This window comes from Silurus meridionalis, chromosome 11 (genome assembly GCF_014805685.1).
Source record: "Silurus meridionalis isolate SWU-2019-XX chromosome 11, ASM1480568v1, whole genome shotgun sequence".
NCBI classification, from domain to species: Eukaryota; Metazoa; Chordata; class Actinopteri; order Siluriformes; family Siluridae; genus Silurus; species Silurus meridionalis.
In genome coordinates this window covers 9,358,109-9,375,925 of record NC_060894.1, presented here as the reverse complement: position 1 = coordinate 9,375,925, position 17,817 = coordinate 9,358,109, and the positions used below count along the sequence as shown (strand labels likewise).

General features: G+C 35.9%; 1 protein-coding gene and 1 long non-coding RNA gene across 2 annotated transcripts; one reads left to right on the top strand and one right to left on the bottom strand.

Moving 5' to 3' along the window:
• The first annotated feature begins 872 nt into the window (after positions 1-872).
• LOC124393894 lies at positions 873-9,003 on the top strand. Its single transcript, XR_006927404.1, has 3 exons — positions 873-1,175; positions 2,977-3,101; positions 8,895-9,003. It is a non-coding gene; the product is annotated as an uncharacterized LOC124393894 (long non-coding RNA).
• Positions 9,004-15,743: 6,740 nt separating this feature from the next.
• On the bottom strand, positions 15,744-17,817 carry LOC124393636 (C3a anaphylatoxin chemotactic receptor). The gene is made up of 2 exons (XM_046861581.1): positions 17,562-17,817; positions 15,744-17,047 (listed from the first exon to the last, which is right to left on the bottom strand). The coding sequence occupies exon 2, from the start codon at positions 16,990-16,992 to the stop codon at positions 15,931-15,933; it is 1,062 nt and encodes a 353-aa protein (XP_046717537.1). The 5' UTR covers positions 16,993-17,047; positions 17,562-17,817; the 3' UTR covers positions 15,744-15,930.

The window sequence follows — 17,817 nt, the reverse complement described above, 5'->3', positions numbered from 1 at the left end:
CCAGGGATACAACAATGTGTATAAGATGGCCTAAGGAACAAACATTTAGAGGAACCAGACTTAAAAGGAGCCTATTCTCATCTTGGTGACATTGAATATTTATTCATTATAGTTCCATCATTGTTGAGGTTATCAACTGTCCACTGATGAAAATTTGAATGCAAAAACTGTTCATGGCAACTGCAGTCCTAAACCAGTAGCAGTTGAACTTAAAGATGGACATACTTGCACTTGGGCATAAGGTGCACCACAGTAAGTTTTACAAATTTGCTAACATTAACCTACTAGCCTGCTTTCTTTTAATAATATCAGGTTGGACTAGTTCATTCAAGTAGTTCATAAACCTGGCTAGGCAGGAAGTCCAATTATTTTCTTCGACATGTATAATTAATTATACATGTCGGTTATTGGCAGGATTAATTAGCAAAATTATGCAATTAACAAATTTGTTGAAATTGAATGTTGTTTTCACTAACAAAGGGCATACACAATGCAGTAACAATAATAAGTATTAAAAGCTACTTTTACACACAAAAACTACTTCTTTTTATTATTTTAAATCATTTACTTATTCCCTCTTTAAAGCCTGAATAAATTGTTTGGCCAGATTCTTCTACTTTTAAGTGCGTAGGATTTTGACACTGTCTGTATCTATGCTTTCACTAATGGATCGTTAAGTATAATTTGTCAGTCTGTCCTCTAATCTTAACAGCAAAAAAGCATATTGAGACACAATATTTAATGACCAATGTGCAAGAGTGAGTAATTGAGAGAGAGAGAGAGAGAGAGAGAGAGAGAGAGAGAGAGAGAGAGAGAGAGAGAGAGAGAGAGATGTGTCTAAATCCTGAAAGGACCAACCATGTTCTGTTTAATCTTCCTGTCATCATCAGATGCTCTGTGGCACAGCCTGCCTGGCGTTCCGCTCGGTCACCCATAGCCCCCAGCTCTGGTGGGGGTACGGCTTTTAGCATTATTGTTCTGTAACGTGTCCAAAAAGCTGCCTGTGACCCGTGTGGATAGACACACATGAACAAGCCTGCACAGATAGGCCCAATGTCTTTCCAAAATCTCTGTGCGTCATCCTTTTTGTTTTCAGTGCCAAATGCTTTATTGGGTTCTTTCTGGATTCTGCGTCGCATCAATGCACTGTGACTCAGGCAAGAATTAGCACAAAGGTAGGTGCCATGTCTTATCAGTAAGATTTTATTTAATAATAAATGGTGGCAGTCAATAGCTCTGTGGTTAATATGTGCACTAGTGACTGAGAGCCTGTTAAGGAAGAAATTCTTGTTTGTGAGAGATCAAATGTGTGCTTGGTTTGGATTAATGAAAGCAAATGTTAAAAGAATTAATGCTTGTATTGTACAATAAGGTTCACAAACAAGCACACACTCAAAGACCACTTTTTTAGGAATACCTCCATCTCCCAATTCAGTGACTTAATTATCCGATCTGCCAATGTTGTTGTTATTGGAGTATTGAAATAGGAGCTCTTGGCTGCAACAATGTTTTTTAGATCACTGTAGTTAAAAAGAGTAGCAATGATTATTTTGAATGTATTTATTATATATTTCTTTTGACTTGAATAAAGTTTTGTACAAATGGACTGTTTGTAATAATCATATTATATATACATAACTCATGATTAGTCGCAACTTAATCATTTAATCAAAAAATTAAACTTTTTTTATCTTTTATTTTAAATTAATACTTTTTTTATTTAAGTTTTTAATACTCTAATCAACATGGGCATTGACAAATTTAGATGCATGTTTATTATTAGTGAAACCATACACAACCATACTCCTCTACGAGGAGTTTGAATGCCACGAGATGGCACCTCTTCATTGTGTGGTGCGATTGGTTCAGTGCTGAAGTTCTTGCAGGAACAGTTCGCAACGGTTGGTTCCTTTCACTCTTAAAGTCTACGCGTCCACCATTTCGTCGTATTATGCCTCCGTGGTGGGGAATTCATTGGACAGAGACCCACTCCTGATGCGTTTTCTCCGTGGCACCCGGAGGCCGAGGCCTAGTGCGACCTAGAGTGCTTGGGGGGATCTGGCCATTGTGCCGGAGGCTCTATCTGAGCCCCCCTTCGAGCCTTTGGCAGAGGCTTCATGGAGGCACCTTTCAATTAAGACTGCGTTCTTGCTGGCTATCTGCTCTCTGAGGAGAGTAGATGATTTACTGCTCACAGGATAAGCCCTTGGAGGAAGTTAGGAACAGTCCTTGTTCATAAGCAGTCTCTTAGCAGATGGATTATTGACGCTATCGCTGAGGGAACGAGATGCTGCGTCTCTACGCCACACTGCTCCTTTACAGAAGCTGGCACCAGCTTTACTCCATGTGCGTTTTATAGCTTCATGGTCGTGACGTCACCCTGACGGTGACAGTCTACCTCCAATTTTGACTGATTGCACAGATTATTTCAGAGCATGAACAACGCTGCCGCGTTGTGACACAGTGTCTCATACCCTCAGGGAACTAGGGTTACATATGTAACCTAGAGACATTCCCTATTAGTTTTAAAACAAATTAGTTACGTGGTAAATTCAATTCCGCGATAAACCGGGGGCACGAGATTCCAACCACGGTATATATATATATATATATATATATATATATATATATATATATATATATATACACATTACACAATTGTAGGCTTTAATGTAAAGCCTTACAGGCTTGACAAAGTACACCAGCATGCAAGCTAAGTCACTTTTTAATAGCTTTAAAACATTTGGAACGGAATTGTTTTATTGGTCTTATTTTACTGCTGATTTTATTACTCTAGTAAAAATTGGATCCATGTGAAAACTCGAAAACAGTTTGCCTATATATAAAGCCAAAGCGGCTCCTGAGGCATTATGGCCGCTCGATACAAACGCCTCCATCCGTAGCAATAGAGCAGGGTTTGAGCAGCCTTCTTGTGTCTATTTGTCACCCTAAAACATTTTGCTCCCATCCATGCAGGCGATGAATTTGGCTCGGATTCATGACAAACAAAAGCTCCAGAAGTTTTGGGAGCAGAAGATTGAGAGACACCATCAGATGACTGGGAAAGAGGAAGCTCGAATGAAGAGGAGTGCTTTATCAAAGTATGTATGGCCTTGCCACACTGAGTGCTAGGGCTCAACCTAAATGACTTTTCCATAGGGGAGAAATGGTTCTTTATCAAAATGGATTCTTTGTTTCTGTCACAGAGACCTTTCTTTGTCTGGCAGGGGTGATTACCAAGAAAACCCCTGTCTATTAAATCAAAATTGGAGATTATTGTGAAAAATGATTCAGCTTCTGGAGCCCCATGTGCAGTGAATGAATACGGTTAAGACTGCAAGGGAAGATGGAAGGAGATTTAGACTTTTTTTTTGACAAAAGCAGATTTTCAGTAGTTCTTGCTTTCACTTTATATTCACAAATTCCTCAGGCATATCTTCAACTGTTTTCGAATAATAGTGGGTTTTGCACATTATCTTAATTAACCATTAGGCTACTGTTTTCCTGATTTAAAAAAGAAAATAACTAGCTAGCAAGCAGCCTTTATTAGTTATGTTATTTGAGAACAAAACTTGAGCTTCATTATTACCAAAATGTATCAAGTATCCTATATATACTTTTTTAAATAATGTGTTTATTGTGTCTTATAGAAGCGCATGACAATGAACAAATTTTATAAGCATGAATGACACATATGGTGATAATTTTAAATTTAAATTTTTATTTTATTTTATATGTAAAAATAAATAAATAAAATAATAATAATCTGTACATACTACAACATTAAACATAATTATAAAGATATAAATGTATAATGTGCAACCCTGACTCCAACCCCAATCCTTAAACTCTAAACCTAACTTCAAAACATACCCCCTAACTCCAATCCCTCAACATAACCCCAAACCATCCCCTAACTCTCTACACCTAAACCCTAACCCTAACTTTAGTCCCTAACCCTAAATCTAAAATTAACCCCTAACCGTAGCCCTGACCTAAAACTTGTTTTCACAGTGATGAATTAAATAAATATATATTACATTATATTGCATTATATAAGTACTAAATTATTATGTGGGATGTGACAAATTTTCCATGAGAGAAACTGGAACATAAGAGAACAGTGGCCGAAGATCAGTTTCTTCTTTTTTCAGGTTCTCCCATTAGGGGTCACCACAACGACTTATCCGTTTCCATACCCCCTCGTCCTCTGTTTCTTTCAAACCAACTACCTGCGTGTCTCAACACATCCCTAAACCTCCTCCTTGGCCTTTCTCTTTTTCTCCTTCCTGGTAATTTCATCCTCAGCATTCTCCTACTGATGTACAGTTGCGCTGTCCTTAATATACTAATTTCTAATCCTGTCCATCCTCATCACTCCCAACAAAAACCTCAACAGCTTCAGCTCTGCTACCTCCAGCTCCATCTTCTGTCTTTTACTCAATGCCACTGTCTCTAATCCATACAACATTGCAGGTCTCACCACAGTCCTATAAACTTTCCCTTTCACTCTTGCAGATACCCTTCTATCATTAATCACTTCTGCCACTCTTCTCAACCCACTCCACCCTGCCTGCACTCTTTTCTTCACATTACTTTGCACTGTTAACCCCAGGTACCTGAACTCCTCCACCTTCACCACCTCTTCTCCAGTTTATATCAAATAATATTAACAGGGCCTCACAATTTTCCAATGTGAATTTTTGGTCAAAAATGGAAATGAAGTGCCATAATTAAGAACCACAAGAAGATCTGATTTTGCCCTTCTTGTTTTGAGGTTTAAAATAGTAGCGTAGGTGTGTGCCAGATAAAGAACTTTAAAAAAGAAATATGCAAAAACCATTTAGCAAATCTCAGCTGTGCAATGAAACTAACCATGCTTGAACAAGATATAGTTAGATGAGATCTAGTGTGTTGGAGTGCAAAACCGCAATAAGAAAGTAGAGAAAAAAACATCCTCTCAAAATGTATTTACTTTGTAGGTTTTTGAGACATAAACCTTCAACAACCCCAGTGTTGTTTGGCTTTCTTTTCCTCTCCTGAATTTATCCCCAATTTGTATTATTCTAAATCACTTCTCAAACACAGTAAATACTACATTATTTTTTGCATTTTAAGATAACATTATATGTATGTATATATGTCAAACCATCCAATCAATATTAGAGAGCCACTATCAGACTGAATTACACAATAACACTATACCTTTTCCAAACTTGTTCTGCATCTGTTCAGTCATTTGAATGTAAATCTTAGATTACTAGAAATCACTCATAGTATGGGTATATAGCCAACAATATGACCCAGAAAACTGCCTCACCAACATTTATGGTCAGGAGCTGCTACTGTTCAATTGTCATTTAGCTTATTAAAATACAACCCTAATTTTGAAAAGTTCTCTAGATTTGTTTCTTTCAAACCAACTACCTGCATGTCTTCCCTCACCACATCCATAAACCTTCTCCTTGGTCTTCCTAATTTCCTCCTTTCTGGTGGTTCCATCCTCAGTATTTTCCTATTAATGTACCCCGTGTTGCTCCTCTGTCCAAACCATCTCAATCCTACATGCACTGTCCATCTGATAAACTCATTTCAAATCATGTCCATCCTCGTCACTTCCAATGAAAATCTGAACATATTCAGCTCTGCTACCTCCAGCTCCACCTCCTGTTTTTTAGTCAATGCCACTGTCGCTAAACCGTACAACATAGCAGGTCTCACCAGACTAGACTTCTAGACTACTAGAAATCACTAATAGTATGGTTATATAGCCAACAATTTGACCCAGAATCTGCCAACATTTAATGGTCAGAAGCTGCTACTGTTCAATTGTCATTTAGTTTATTAAAATACAACCCTAAATTTAAAAAGTTGGGACACTTTGTAGAATGCAAAAAAAAACAGAATACAATGATTTTAAAATCTCATGAATCCATATTATATTAGCAATAAAACAAAAAAAACATATGAAATGTTTAAACTGAAAAAATACACAATTTTAAGTAAGAAATAAGGTCATTTTGAATTTTAATGGCTGCAACAGGTCTCAAAATACTTGATCACTGTGTAGCATCACATCTTCTGTTCATATACCTGGGGAAAGTGAGGAGACCAGAAGTTTAGGGAGAGAAATGTTGTCTCACATGTGTCTGATACAAGATTGTAGCTGCTCAACATGGGTGTCCTTTTTTTTTCCTCTTTTGTTTCATGATGCACCAAATGTTTACAAATGGTGAAAGATCTAGACTACAGGTAGGCCAGCTCAGCACCCTGACTCTTCAACTTCAGTCATGTAATTGTAATAGATAAAGTATGCAGTTAGCATTGTTTTCTTCAATTATGTGAAGACTTCCCTGATAAAGACATTTTTAGATGGAAGCATATGTTGCTCTAAAACCTTTATATACGGTTCAGCACTGATGGAGCCTATCCAAATGTGCCAGCTGTCCATTCCACAGTTACTAATGTACCCCCATGCCATCAGAGATGTGGCTTCTTGAACTGAGCACTGATAAATAGCCCCACTCCTCCCACTCCTCTTTAGTCCAGAGAACATTGTGTCCATGGTTTCCAAAACAAAGTAAAATGTTCCAGTTTGCCTCGTTACATTTTAAATGAGCTTTGGCTCAGAGGGGATGGTGGCATTTCTGGATCATGCTCGCCTTCTTCTCTGCATGATTGAGACTTACCCTGCGTTTGTGGATGACATTGCAAACTATGTTTACAGACAATAATAAAAAAAATAATTTCTGGAGGTGTTAATGAGACCCTGCAATGACTTTCATTACAAAATCACGACATTGGGCCTTTTTTGTTTGTTCCTTTGTGCAAAGAGATTTCTCCAGATCTGTGGAAACTTCTAATAATATTATGTACTAGAAATAATGAGATATTCAACTGTTTTGCATTTTTATGTTGAGACACATTATACTGAAATTGTCCCACAATGTCCTGCCCATCATTACTTTTGAGAGTCTCTGCCTCTCTAAGAGGCACTATTTATACAGTACCATCCGACTGACTTGTCAATTAACCTAATTAGTTCAAAATGCTTGTCCAACTGTTTAATTTTAATAACACTTACTTTTTACAGACTTTTGTTGACCCTGCCCAATTCCTTTATTTTATCGTGCTACAGCCATCAAATTCAAAATTACCTTAATTTTTCTTCAAAATGGAAGTTTTCCTCAGTTAAAGCTTTTTCCATGTTTTCCATGTTCTTATTAAATACAGGTAGTCACCAGCTTATGATGGAGATGCGTAAAGAGGACCCCATCGTAACTTGAAAATATTGTAAGCCTAGGCATGGCCTAGCCTACCCAGGAGTCTTACAGAATGGTTATCAGTATGGGGTAGTATACTATAATTGGTTATTAATTTAACAAACTGCAGTATATAAACTTTCTTTCGGCTTCTCCCTTTAGGGGTCTCCACAGCGGACCATCCGCATGTTTGATTTGGCACATGTTTTTACGCTGGATGTCCTTCCTAACGCGACCCTCCCCATTTATCCGGGCTTGGGACCGGCACTAAGGCTTGTGCAACCCTAATGGCTGTGGTTGGTCCCTGACCAGCAGTGACAGCGTCGCATCCTAACCACTAGACCCCTGCAGTATATATTTTTTGCAAAAAAGAACAATTTACAGTACCATAATGTATAAACTTTACAGTATATATATTTATTGTAGTCGGCGTGTGGATGAGCACCGGTTCGGCAGTGGAGGACGGAGCTGGATGCACTCTGTTGCAGTGTTCATCGACGCAGTAAAAAGGAAAGAGATTACAGCTAAAATTGGGCATTGAAACACCAAAAACACAGAAAAAAATCACCGCTAGTGAGAGTAAGGCATCACACAAATCGGGGTATTTGTACATCCTGGCAGCGTCCTAACATATCATGCAGCATATACACTGCTACGTTTGCCTGCCATATGATATTTTTTAACAATTTTGTTGTATTGCTATTGTAAGTGCATGATCAAAAAATCATAATTAAAACCATCATAACTCAGGGACTACCTGTAATTGTGCATGTAGTTCCAATGCATTACTTTACAATAAAATTTAGTATTTGTGTTTAGCAGTATGCTAATAAAAATGATGGTATATATCAAAGTAACAGCAATGTAAATCTGTAAATATGACAATATATGACAATAATATATATGGCAGTATTATTAATTATAATCTGAACAAAACACTAACAGATTTTTTTGCCCTCTGTCTTTTGTTTGGGGCTGTTGGATGTAATAGTATACCATATATTTTTTTGAGTCTAGATACAGCATTTCCTTCTGTTCTATAAGGTTGGTATGGATTAACAAATGCAGTGATACAAACACACACTAATCCCTGTGCATTGTTCCTCTTGCTAATATATGGGAAGTTTCTGAGTTTATAAAGAATGTATAGATTGTTTATGCTGATCCAATACAACCAGTTTCAGGGCAAATCCATGGGTCTATTAGAAGAGGAGCTACATAAAGTGTAAATCCTTTAAAGTAGGACTGGAGGCTGATTGTAATTTGGGGTCTGAATGCAATCTCCTGAGCCTTGCTTAATCAGGGTTACGGTTTGGAGTAACAATGGCTGAATGAGGATAAAATGTTAAGTCTACCTACAAAAAAAACAATACAGAGACAGTAAAAATAAATTGTGGCTTTATGGTTGGGGGCAATGAGGTGCAAACTTGAATTTTATTTTTTTTTTTTACTTTTTCATTGTAATAAGTAACATTTGATATTGTAACTTTACATATCACTATAAATTAACCTGACATCCTATAAAAATTATACATACCAATATATAAATAAATATTCTTATTTTGCTATCACGTTATGCCAACATTCAAGTTATTCATCACATTTTGATAATTTTGCTCTGACTCTCCACAGGTTACGTAAGGAGTGGATCCAGAGACTGCAGATCCAGAGTCAGACTGGGAATGGAAGTATGAATACAGAGGAAATGAAAAATACATTAAAATAGAAAACTCAATTCTGATTTGACTCATGTTTGGTTTTTGCTCCCTGGATATGAAGAAAATATAGCATAAGCTAAAAAAAAAATCTATTATATGCATGCAAATCTTTGTTCTGAATGACCAGCGTTTAATTAATATACTGTATTCTGAGATCCTAACAAAGATTAAAACAAGAGCAACGAAAATACACAAGTCCTACACCTCTTTAAGAAAGGGCCATATGAGTTGGGCATTTTATCCAGCTTTGGAACTCTATCTTCAACTAAAATAGCATTTCAGGTCATGCCACATAACTAAATTATTAGGGATAATAAGTGTGCTCTCTCTGTATTCTAACTGTAGTTGATCCTAGCCAGTATTATGAATGACTTTGCTTAGAAAATAAGTGAGAAATTATAGAGTTATAGAGAAATTATAAAGTTAAATTTGATGAAAAAAGTGGTTATTATGTGTATATACATAAATGCATATGTCTTAAGCATTCAATCACATCAACTTTCAATCACATCCATCTATAAAAAATTATTTTCAGAAGACAATTGTTGTTACTAGACTTCAAAGACTACTTAAAACAACTTAACAACTTAAAACTCCGCAATTTAAAATTCAGCATTTGACAATGAGGAACATTGTGTACATCTCTCAGATATTTACAAAAATTGCTAAAAAAAAACACAGCATGTTAAATGTGCAAGTTCAGGACAGCACATAACTATAATACCAATAACAATAACTAATAGCAATAACTATTATACCACGACTATGATAACCTGAATAGAATTTTAAAATCCACAACATATTGAACTTTTGAAGAGGATAAGTCACAAGAGCAGAAGACCATATCACTTTCCACTGAATACTAATTTCAGATCATTTCTTCATTAAAATAATATAATGTGTACCGAAAAAGTTATTTTTATTAATGTCAGCTAACTATACATTTCATGAAACTGATAAATAACAGATGAATTAAGAGATAAAAAATATGCATGTTAAATGTGCAAGTTCATGACAGCACAATTGAAATAAGGCTGAACTACTAAGGTTTGTTTTAAAGGGTTGCCAAGAGAAAGCCTTTTCCCTCTAAAAGAACATGGCAGCACAGCTTAGATTTGCAAAGTTGTATCTAAACAAACCACAAGACTTCTGGAACAATGTCCTTTGGACAGATGAGACCAAACGGTAGAGGTTTGTCCTTAATGCACAGCACCATGTTTGGTGAACACTATACACAGCATATTAGCAATAACACCTCATACTACCTGACAAGCACTGTGAAGGAATGGTGATTATTTGAGCTTGTTGTGCAGCCACAGGACCTGGGCAACTTGCAATAATTGAATTGACCTCTTTTTTTTCTTGAAATTGTGTTTTGTATATATAGTCTTTTGTATATCAGTGTATTCTAGAGTCATGTGTGATTCCATCTGTCTGACAGCTAAATCTTGGACAAAATTTGTTGTCATATACAGTACAGACCAAAAGTTTTGACACACCTGCTCATTCAAAGAGTTTTCTTTATTTTCATGACTATGAAAATTGTAGAGTCACACTGAAGGCATCAAAACTATGAATTAACACATGTGGAATTATATACATAACAAAAAAGTGTGAAACAACTGAAAATATGTCATATTGTAGGTTCTTCAAAGTAGCCACCTTTTGCTTAAATGACTGCTTTGCACACTCTTGGCATTCTCTTGATGCCTACTTTGAAGAACCTACAATATGACATATTTTAATATGACACTTTTTTGTTATGTATATAATTCCACATGTGTTAATTCATAGTTTTGATGCCTTCAGTGTGACTCTACAATTTTCATAGTCATGAAAATAAAGAGAACTCTTTGAATGAGCAGGTGTGTCCAAACTTTTGGTCTGTACTGTATATATAATATATATAAAGTTTTGGTCTGTACTGTATATATAATATATATACAGTACAGACCAAAAGTTGTGTGTCCAAACGTTTGGTCTGTACTGTATATATGTTTATATATGGTTGTATTTACCTCATTTTAAGGCCTGCTCAAGACCAGATGATTTCTATTATGTTCTTATATTAGGGGTTGTAACAGTACACAAAATTCACAGTTCAGTGTGCGTGTTTTACATTTACTATTTAATTTACTATAGATATGTTCTACCTAACTGTTTTGCTTATTTCAGCATATTTTAACAAATGTCTTCATTCCTTCCATCCTTTATTCATCCTGTTACGCCAGGGCAAACATAGGCGGAAGCCGTGAATGTATGCGAGAGTGAATGCTAGAATACCGGTGAAGTCAATATAGTTCAGAGAAACCCGTAGCCAATGATAGGGAAAGAATATCCGTGGTACGCCCGAGGAGGGCGAGGCCCACACAGTCAGAAAGGGAAGCAGAGGCCCAAGGGGAATATCCGTGGTAGTTAGTATAAAAGAGATTGGCTCTGTGAAGGCGGGGTGTGCAGGAGAGGCGAAGCTGGTGGTTCCCTGACACATTCACTCCCTCGAAATTGTCAGGATTTTCTTCTTTTAAGAAAAATTCTTGAAGCTGTACATAAAATTCTGATGAATCCATAGCACTAGCATTAGCCGATAGCCACTTCCTGATCAGCAGCTAACGCTAGTACTATGGACTCTTTAGCTTTTTAATGCATGCACAAAACAAATCTTATTTCCGGTACGGAGCGAGTAGCCACAGTGACACTGCACTAACTGTAGTTTCTCTTTATACCCCTGGCACTGTTATGTATGTTTTTAATTTTAATAATAATAATTTTAAAAATGCACTCAAAGTACAAGACGGAGACTAAATAAACTTGCGGTCGGCCACTTCCTGAGGGAACTCAGATTTTAACTTTGTTCCGCACGTAAAAAGGATTGCATTCAGTACACAAACTGAAAGTCCTGTACCGAAAAATTCCGGTTCGAATATTTATACGTTACACCCCTAATTTATATGTAAAACCATTGTATTAAAAGAGGATTTACTTTATTTAACACATGGCTGTATATGTCATCATTTTGACATGGAAGATAATGCATTTAGATTGAAAACTTATTAAATTCTTGTCAAGTAAACAAGTTTACAAATAAACCTACACTGTGAAATGTGTGTTTATAATTTAGCTGTGTGTCTAATGGCACAAATGTAGGGTTTTGACAGCATATGCTGAGTGGTCAATAATTACGCATTTACATTTTTTGTAATTATATTACTTTTTATTTATTCATATTCAATTTAGTAATATTGTGTCTACAAAATGTGTAAAGTACAAAAGGGATGAATAGTTATGCAAGACACTGTGCATACAAACAGAAAAAAAATTAACAAAAGAATATAGGATTAATAGAACACAACTGTATACACTAAACTTTAGAAACCAGGAAAAAAACTCTACTTAGTTGCAATCTTTCTTTTTTCAAGCTTTCTTAAAATATTCTATTTTAAATATTTATGTTTTCATTTTTTTTTTTTTTTTTTTTTTTTTTGCTTTTTTTTTTCTTTTTTTTTTTGCTGAGCTTCATCAGCAAAACAGACCAGAAACTTTTATGTAAAGTAAGCACTGACAAGGGGCAGAAAATGTATTAGAAACAGGAACTTAAACAATTTGGTAGAGGAGGAAGTGGAAGTCACTTTCGGCCAAGAAGAGCCATTCTAATTATAAAATATAAATAGATTTCCTGTGTGCTTTCCCATGAAAGCACACATTACTAACAACAGAATTCTGGTTTTATAATAAATAATCTAAACAACATTTTACCAATGCAATTGCTTGGCAAAGCAGAAAATAATTAAAGTTTACATATTTGTGTTTTGGTGACACCCAGTGGATGATACATAAGAGTCAAACTGTGCGCAAAGTACTGTGTTTTGTTTGTTTTACATTAATGATTGTTTTAATCAAGTTTATTTGTGTTTCAATAACACCCAATCAGCATTTACAATGAAGCAATCGTTGCATGCAATAATATATATCAATAACCAAATAATAAAATATGAATAAAGTGAAGCATATACAGATGGGAATACTGCAATTCATTTGAACATTGAACATAATTTCTAAACTTGTCATTCTATGTTTGTTTCATCAAGGCAGTGCAAAAACCAATGCAATTATGATTTTTTTTTCTTTTTTCCTTTTTCATCATAATACTATGATTTATTTACAAGAATTTCTTTGACATTACTGACCCTAGTCCATTTAGGAACCTCATGCCATAAATGTGACCTATATAGAAGTAATGATCTAGCGATTTATAAGCCCCTTCCAAAGTGCAACAGTTTGAAGCTCTTAAATAAAATAAAAAATTAATGAATAAAATGAATAAATGGAGCGTTACAGAATATACAATACATCCACACGCTGCTGTATAGAATAATGTTTTGAGTAATTCAAAAACTGGTGATCTCTTGGTATTTTTTTTGCACCCAAGATTTTTTATCTATTTTTTATCTAGATTTTTTATCTATTTTTTATCTAGATTTTTTATCTATTTTTATATATATCTATCTTTGAAAAGTTAAATAACTATTTAACCACAACCATGTTAACCTAAATAGCATTTCAAAATCCACAACACATTGAACTTTCAAGCGGGTGAGTCACAAAAACAGAAGACCATATCACTTTCTACTTCTGTCAAAGGGATACTGGACAGTATGTGAATAAAAAAATGTCTCCTGTGTCCAGATTTTATACACTGAATACTAATTTATTCATTGTAATAATGTTATTTCCTTTTTCCTTTTCTTTCTATTGTCTTATTCCTTTCTTTCAATACTGATTTTACTTAAAAAGTAAATATTTTATAAGTATGTCAGTTAACTATAAATTGTATTATATGCAACTATACATTTTATGAAACTGATAAATAATAAATGAATAAAAGGATAAAATAATAAAGCCAGGATGTGTAATGTGGTTGTGCTTTCACATATTTCTGTTACAAGACACCATTTCACAATTCAGTATTTTACAGAAATACAAAAGCTACATAGGCAAAAATTATTCACTGACAACAAAAAAAAAAAAAAAAAAGAACTTCCCTCTAATCCACTGTGGCATGCTTAATAACAGATGTTTTCAATAGTTGTTTAAGCATGGATTAGGAAGAAGTTTAACTGTGGCTTCTAAAGCATTCACAAAAACAAAATACATTTTTAGCAAATCATTATTTCCTTATTGACAAGCTGCCTAATGAAACAAAAATTCTAAATTGAAGAAATCCATTGTGACCCCTTAATGTTTCAATCAGTCATACACCAACCAAACAGCCAGAACATTAAAATCACTGACAAGAAAAGTGAATAACGTTCACTTGGCAGGTGCCACTGAAACAAGATAATCAGAGGTATATTAAGCAGCAAGTCAACAGTTAATTCACACAATTAATGTGTTACAAGGTGGAAAAATAGGTTTAAATTAGAGCATCTCAAACATGTCAGGACTAGTGGGAAGTGATGGTTATTACCAACTAAAAGTGGTCCGACGAAGGGCAACCGATGTACCAGCAATAGGGTCATGGTTGCCAAAAGTTCACTGAAGCAGTACGGAATGTGTGTGGTGGTCAAGAGGTGAAAACCATCAAATGTTGCAGTGGCCAATAATAACTGATCACTAAAAGTTTTTGCCAACATAGGCTACATACTTGCAACATAAACTTTTGAGGAATGCAGCCATTAGTTAATCTGTCTCTTTTTAAGTGTCGTTTCCTTATGTAGTTGACAAAGTCATAGTGAAACAGACACGTTAAAATGCTTGCAATGGTTTCATGTCACAATCAGAATAACAAATTTGCATGCCGTTTTTCTCCATTTTCACTTCATCTAGTTTTAAAGGACTATTCTGCACCATCATCTATTTCCTTCCCCCACCCCCACCCCCACCCCCATCCTTTTTTATTAATGGTAATTGGTTTGTGTGAAAAACTGCAATGGATCACTTGAATACTTATACATGTTTTGTTATTACAGAAAATATAGTAGGACTCCATAGTTCCTTTCCGTGCTATAATTAACATTAAGGCACATTATACATTCACCGTCACAAGCATGATCTGAGAGACTGTCAGAAAAATAAAACGTGCAAAAATATACGGCAATATGCAACTCTGACACAAACACGAAAAAAATGATAATAAACCTGCCCTGAGTAAGCAAAGATTTTCTATTCTTCATCATCTTTATATCCATCCTTTATATCAATTGAGTCATGGTGAATCAGGCTCCAGACTAAACTGTACATACTCACTGTCTGACAAAACTGTTCAAGAATGCTGAGTGTACCTCATGAATATTGAAACTTCCCCTCCTGGAATCTGATAAAACCATGACTCAGATGTGTTTGCTGTTCTGCATGACAAACTTAATGACTGCAGTTGTTCATTTAATAGGAATGCAAACATCTAAATAAGTGCTCCTAATTTAGAAATCCTGTCGTTTGATGACCTTTTTTACTCAAGTGATAAGAATCTATAATGCCAGCATGGCATCTATGTGGAAATCTGAGGTCTAATATCTGAGGTGGTGGTAGCTCAGTGGTTAAGACATTGGGCTTTGGATCAGAAGATCACAGGTTCAAATCCCACCACCACCAAGCTGCCACTGCTGGGCCCTTGAGCAAAGCCCTAAAACCCTCCCCTGCTCAGTTGTAAGTCGCTCTGGATAAGGGCGTCTGGCAAATGTAAATGTAATTTTGTTAAAATTATAACTAGTTTTTATCCGTTTCAATGTTTTATTTCTTTACCACAGCAGCAAAGATCATAAAATAATAGAGTTTATAGCAGGTAAAAAGCAAAAGATACACATCAAGAGCATTAGTTAAGAGTCAAAAAAAAAGTGTAGTTCAGTAAAATGTGCTCCAATTCTGCATTTGTAGTTTTCCCTTAATGCTATACTATAAACATAAACTAGACTGTACTGTAAGAGTAAAAACATGCTCTGGGCATCATGTAACTTTTATAGTTGAGCATCTGAGGAGTTGGTGAAGCTTGTATGCTGTCCTTTGGAAGTAGCTGACAAGTGTGTTGTATCTTCACTGAAAGCTTTCTCGAATACCCGTCTTAATGAAAGTTTCACTTTTTCTTTAAAGTCCTGCCCCATAAACACATACAGTATGGGGTTCATGCAGCTGTTGGTGTACGCGAAAGAGATGACCAAAGTATCGATCTCTCTAGCCAGCATGGCACTGTGTTTGTCACCATAAATGTTCAGCAGATCCACCACATGGTAGGGAAACCAGGAGAAAAAAAATGCCAACACCACAGCTATCATGATATGGAATGCCCTTCCTGCACGAAAGTTGCTGCTCCTAACCCTACGGGCGATCCCGGTGTAGCAAAACACAATGCACAAAAGTGGTATAAGAAAGCCAAACACAAACCGGGTTATGGTTAGTGCCCTATAAGCACTAGTGTAGTCTGGGCTGCAGACGTCTTCTTCTGTATCGAATATGTTGTTGAACATGCAGATCGTTACGTTGGCATCAAGGTTGAACGTTTCTCGCATGATCATAGTGGGCAGGCTGAGGATTGTGGCCAGGGCCCATGCAATGGCACAGCAGATCCACGCTAATCCAAGTGTACGATTGTTCTGAGCCCAGACAGGCTTGACAACCTGGATGAAGCGATCCACGCTGATGAAGTTCAGAGTGAAAATGCTGGTAAACATGTTGACAACAATGATCGTGGGCAGCACTTTGCACATTGCATCTCCATACGGCCAGTGATTCCCCAGAAGGATTCCAGCCACAGTAAATGGTACAGACAGGCAGCACAGGAGGTCTGTGATGGCCAGGTTCAGAAACCAGATGGTGTTTATGGTCTTCTTCATTTTTATACCAGCAATCCACACTACCAGGACATTTCCAGGAACTCCAAGGATAAACGTCAGGCAGTAGAACACGAGTGCCACCGTTTGAATGGAACTCCTTGATTTTTCAGACAAACCAAGGTCACAAGTGTCATTTTCAATGGAGTAATTGTAGTCATCAGAGAACGAGTAGTTATAGGTGTCATTCATCTTGATGCCTTTTCAAAATCCAGGTGAAAATTTCGAACTTCACAGCTTCCTTGGTCTGGAACGTATGGAAGCAAAAGAGACAAGATACATATAAAATGAGATTTAAATGTTAATAAGGGAATTTTAAACATGACATGAAGACATGAAACTCAAGTATTTTACTGGTAATGATCCTTAGAGTTTAAAGGGCTATTTCAGAGTTACATTTAAAATTCATAAATTTCAAAATTAATCAATCATTAATGTTCTGATTTCTGAGTAATAAACTTTGGTGCTACGAGGCACCCAAAGGTTTCAAAATGGATCTCAGTACTGCTAATCAAAACTGGAATCCTTATTTTCATTCTTCCCTTCTAATCTTTCCATAGTTTCCAAGTGTTATAAAAGCACTCTGGTGTCCCTGTTATAATATCTCATTACATGTTAGATGTTACATTACAGAGTTACCATGATCACACACACAGGGTGTAATTATTCCAACAAAACCCCCAAAAAAATAACAGATACAAAATAATCAAAAGAAATTTACATTTAAATTTACTGTTCAGACTGTAGAAGAGCTTACTTACCCTGCTGATATCGTGCAAGTCGAAACTAAAATTTGGCTAAGAGTTAAAAAAGAAAGAAGAAGAAAAAAAGCAGTCCACAGGAAAAGCATTGAACAAGTTGTGGCACAATCGGTCACGTCACCTTATCAGCAGCAAGGATATTTAACACAGGAAGTTGACAAACCACTAGCGAAAATGAACGGCTGGACTTTTTTTTCTGAAAATACATACATTTATAGTTAGGACACCATTTCCTTCAGTGGTTTTACTTTACATT

Coding starts and splice junctions, on each gene's coding strand:
- LOC124393636 (XM_046861581.1), bottom strand. CDS start 16,992: ATGAATGACACCTATAACTACTCGTTCTCTGATGACTACAATTACTCC.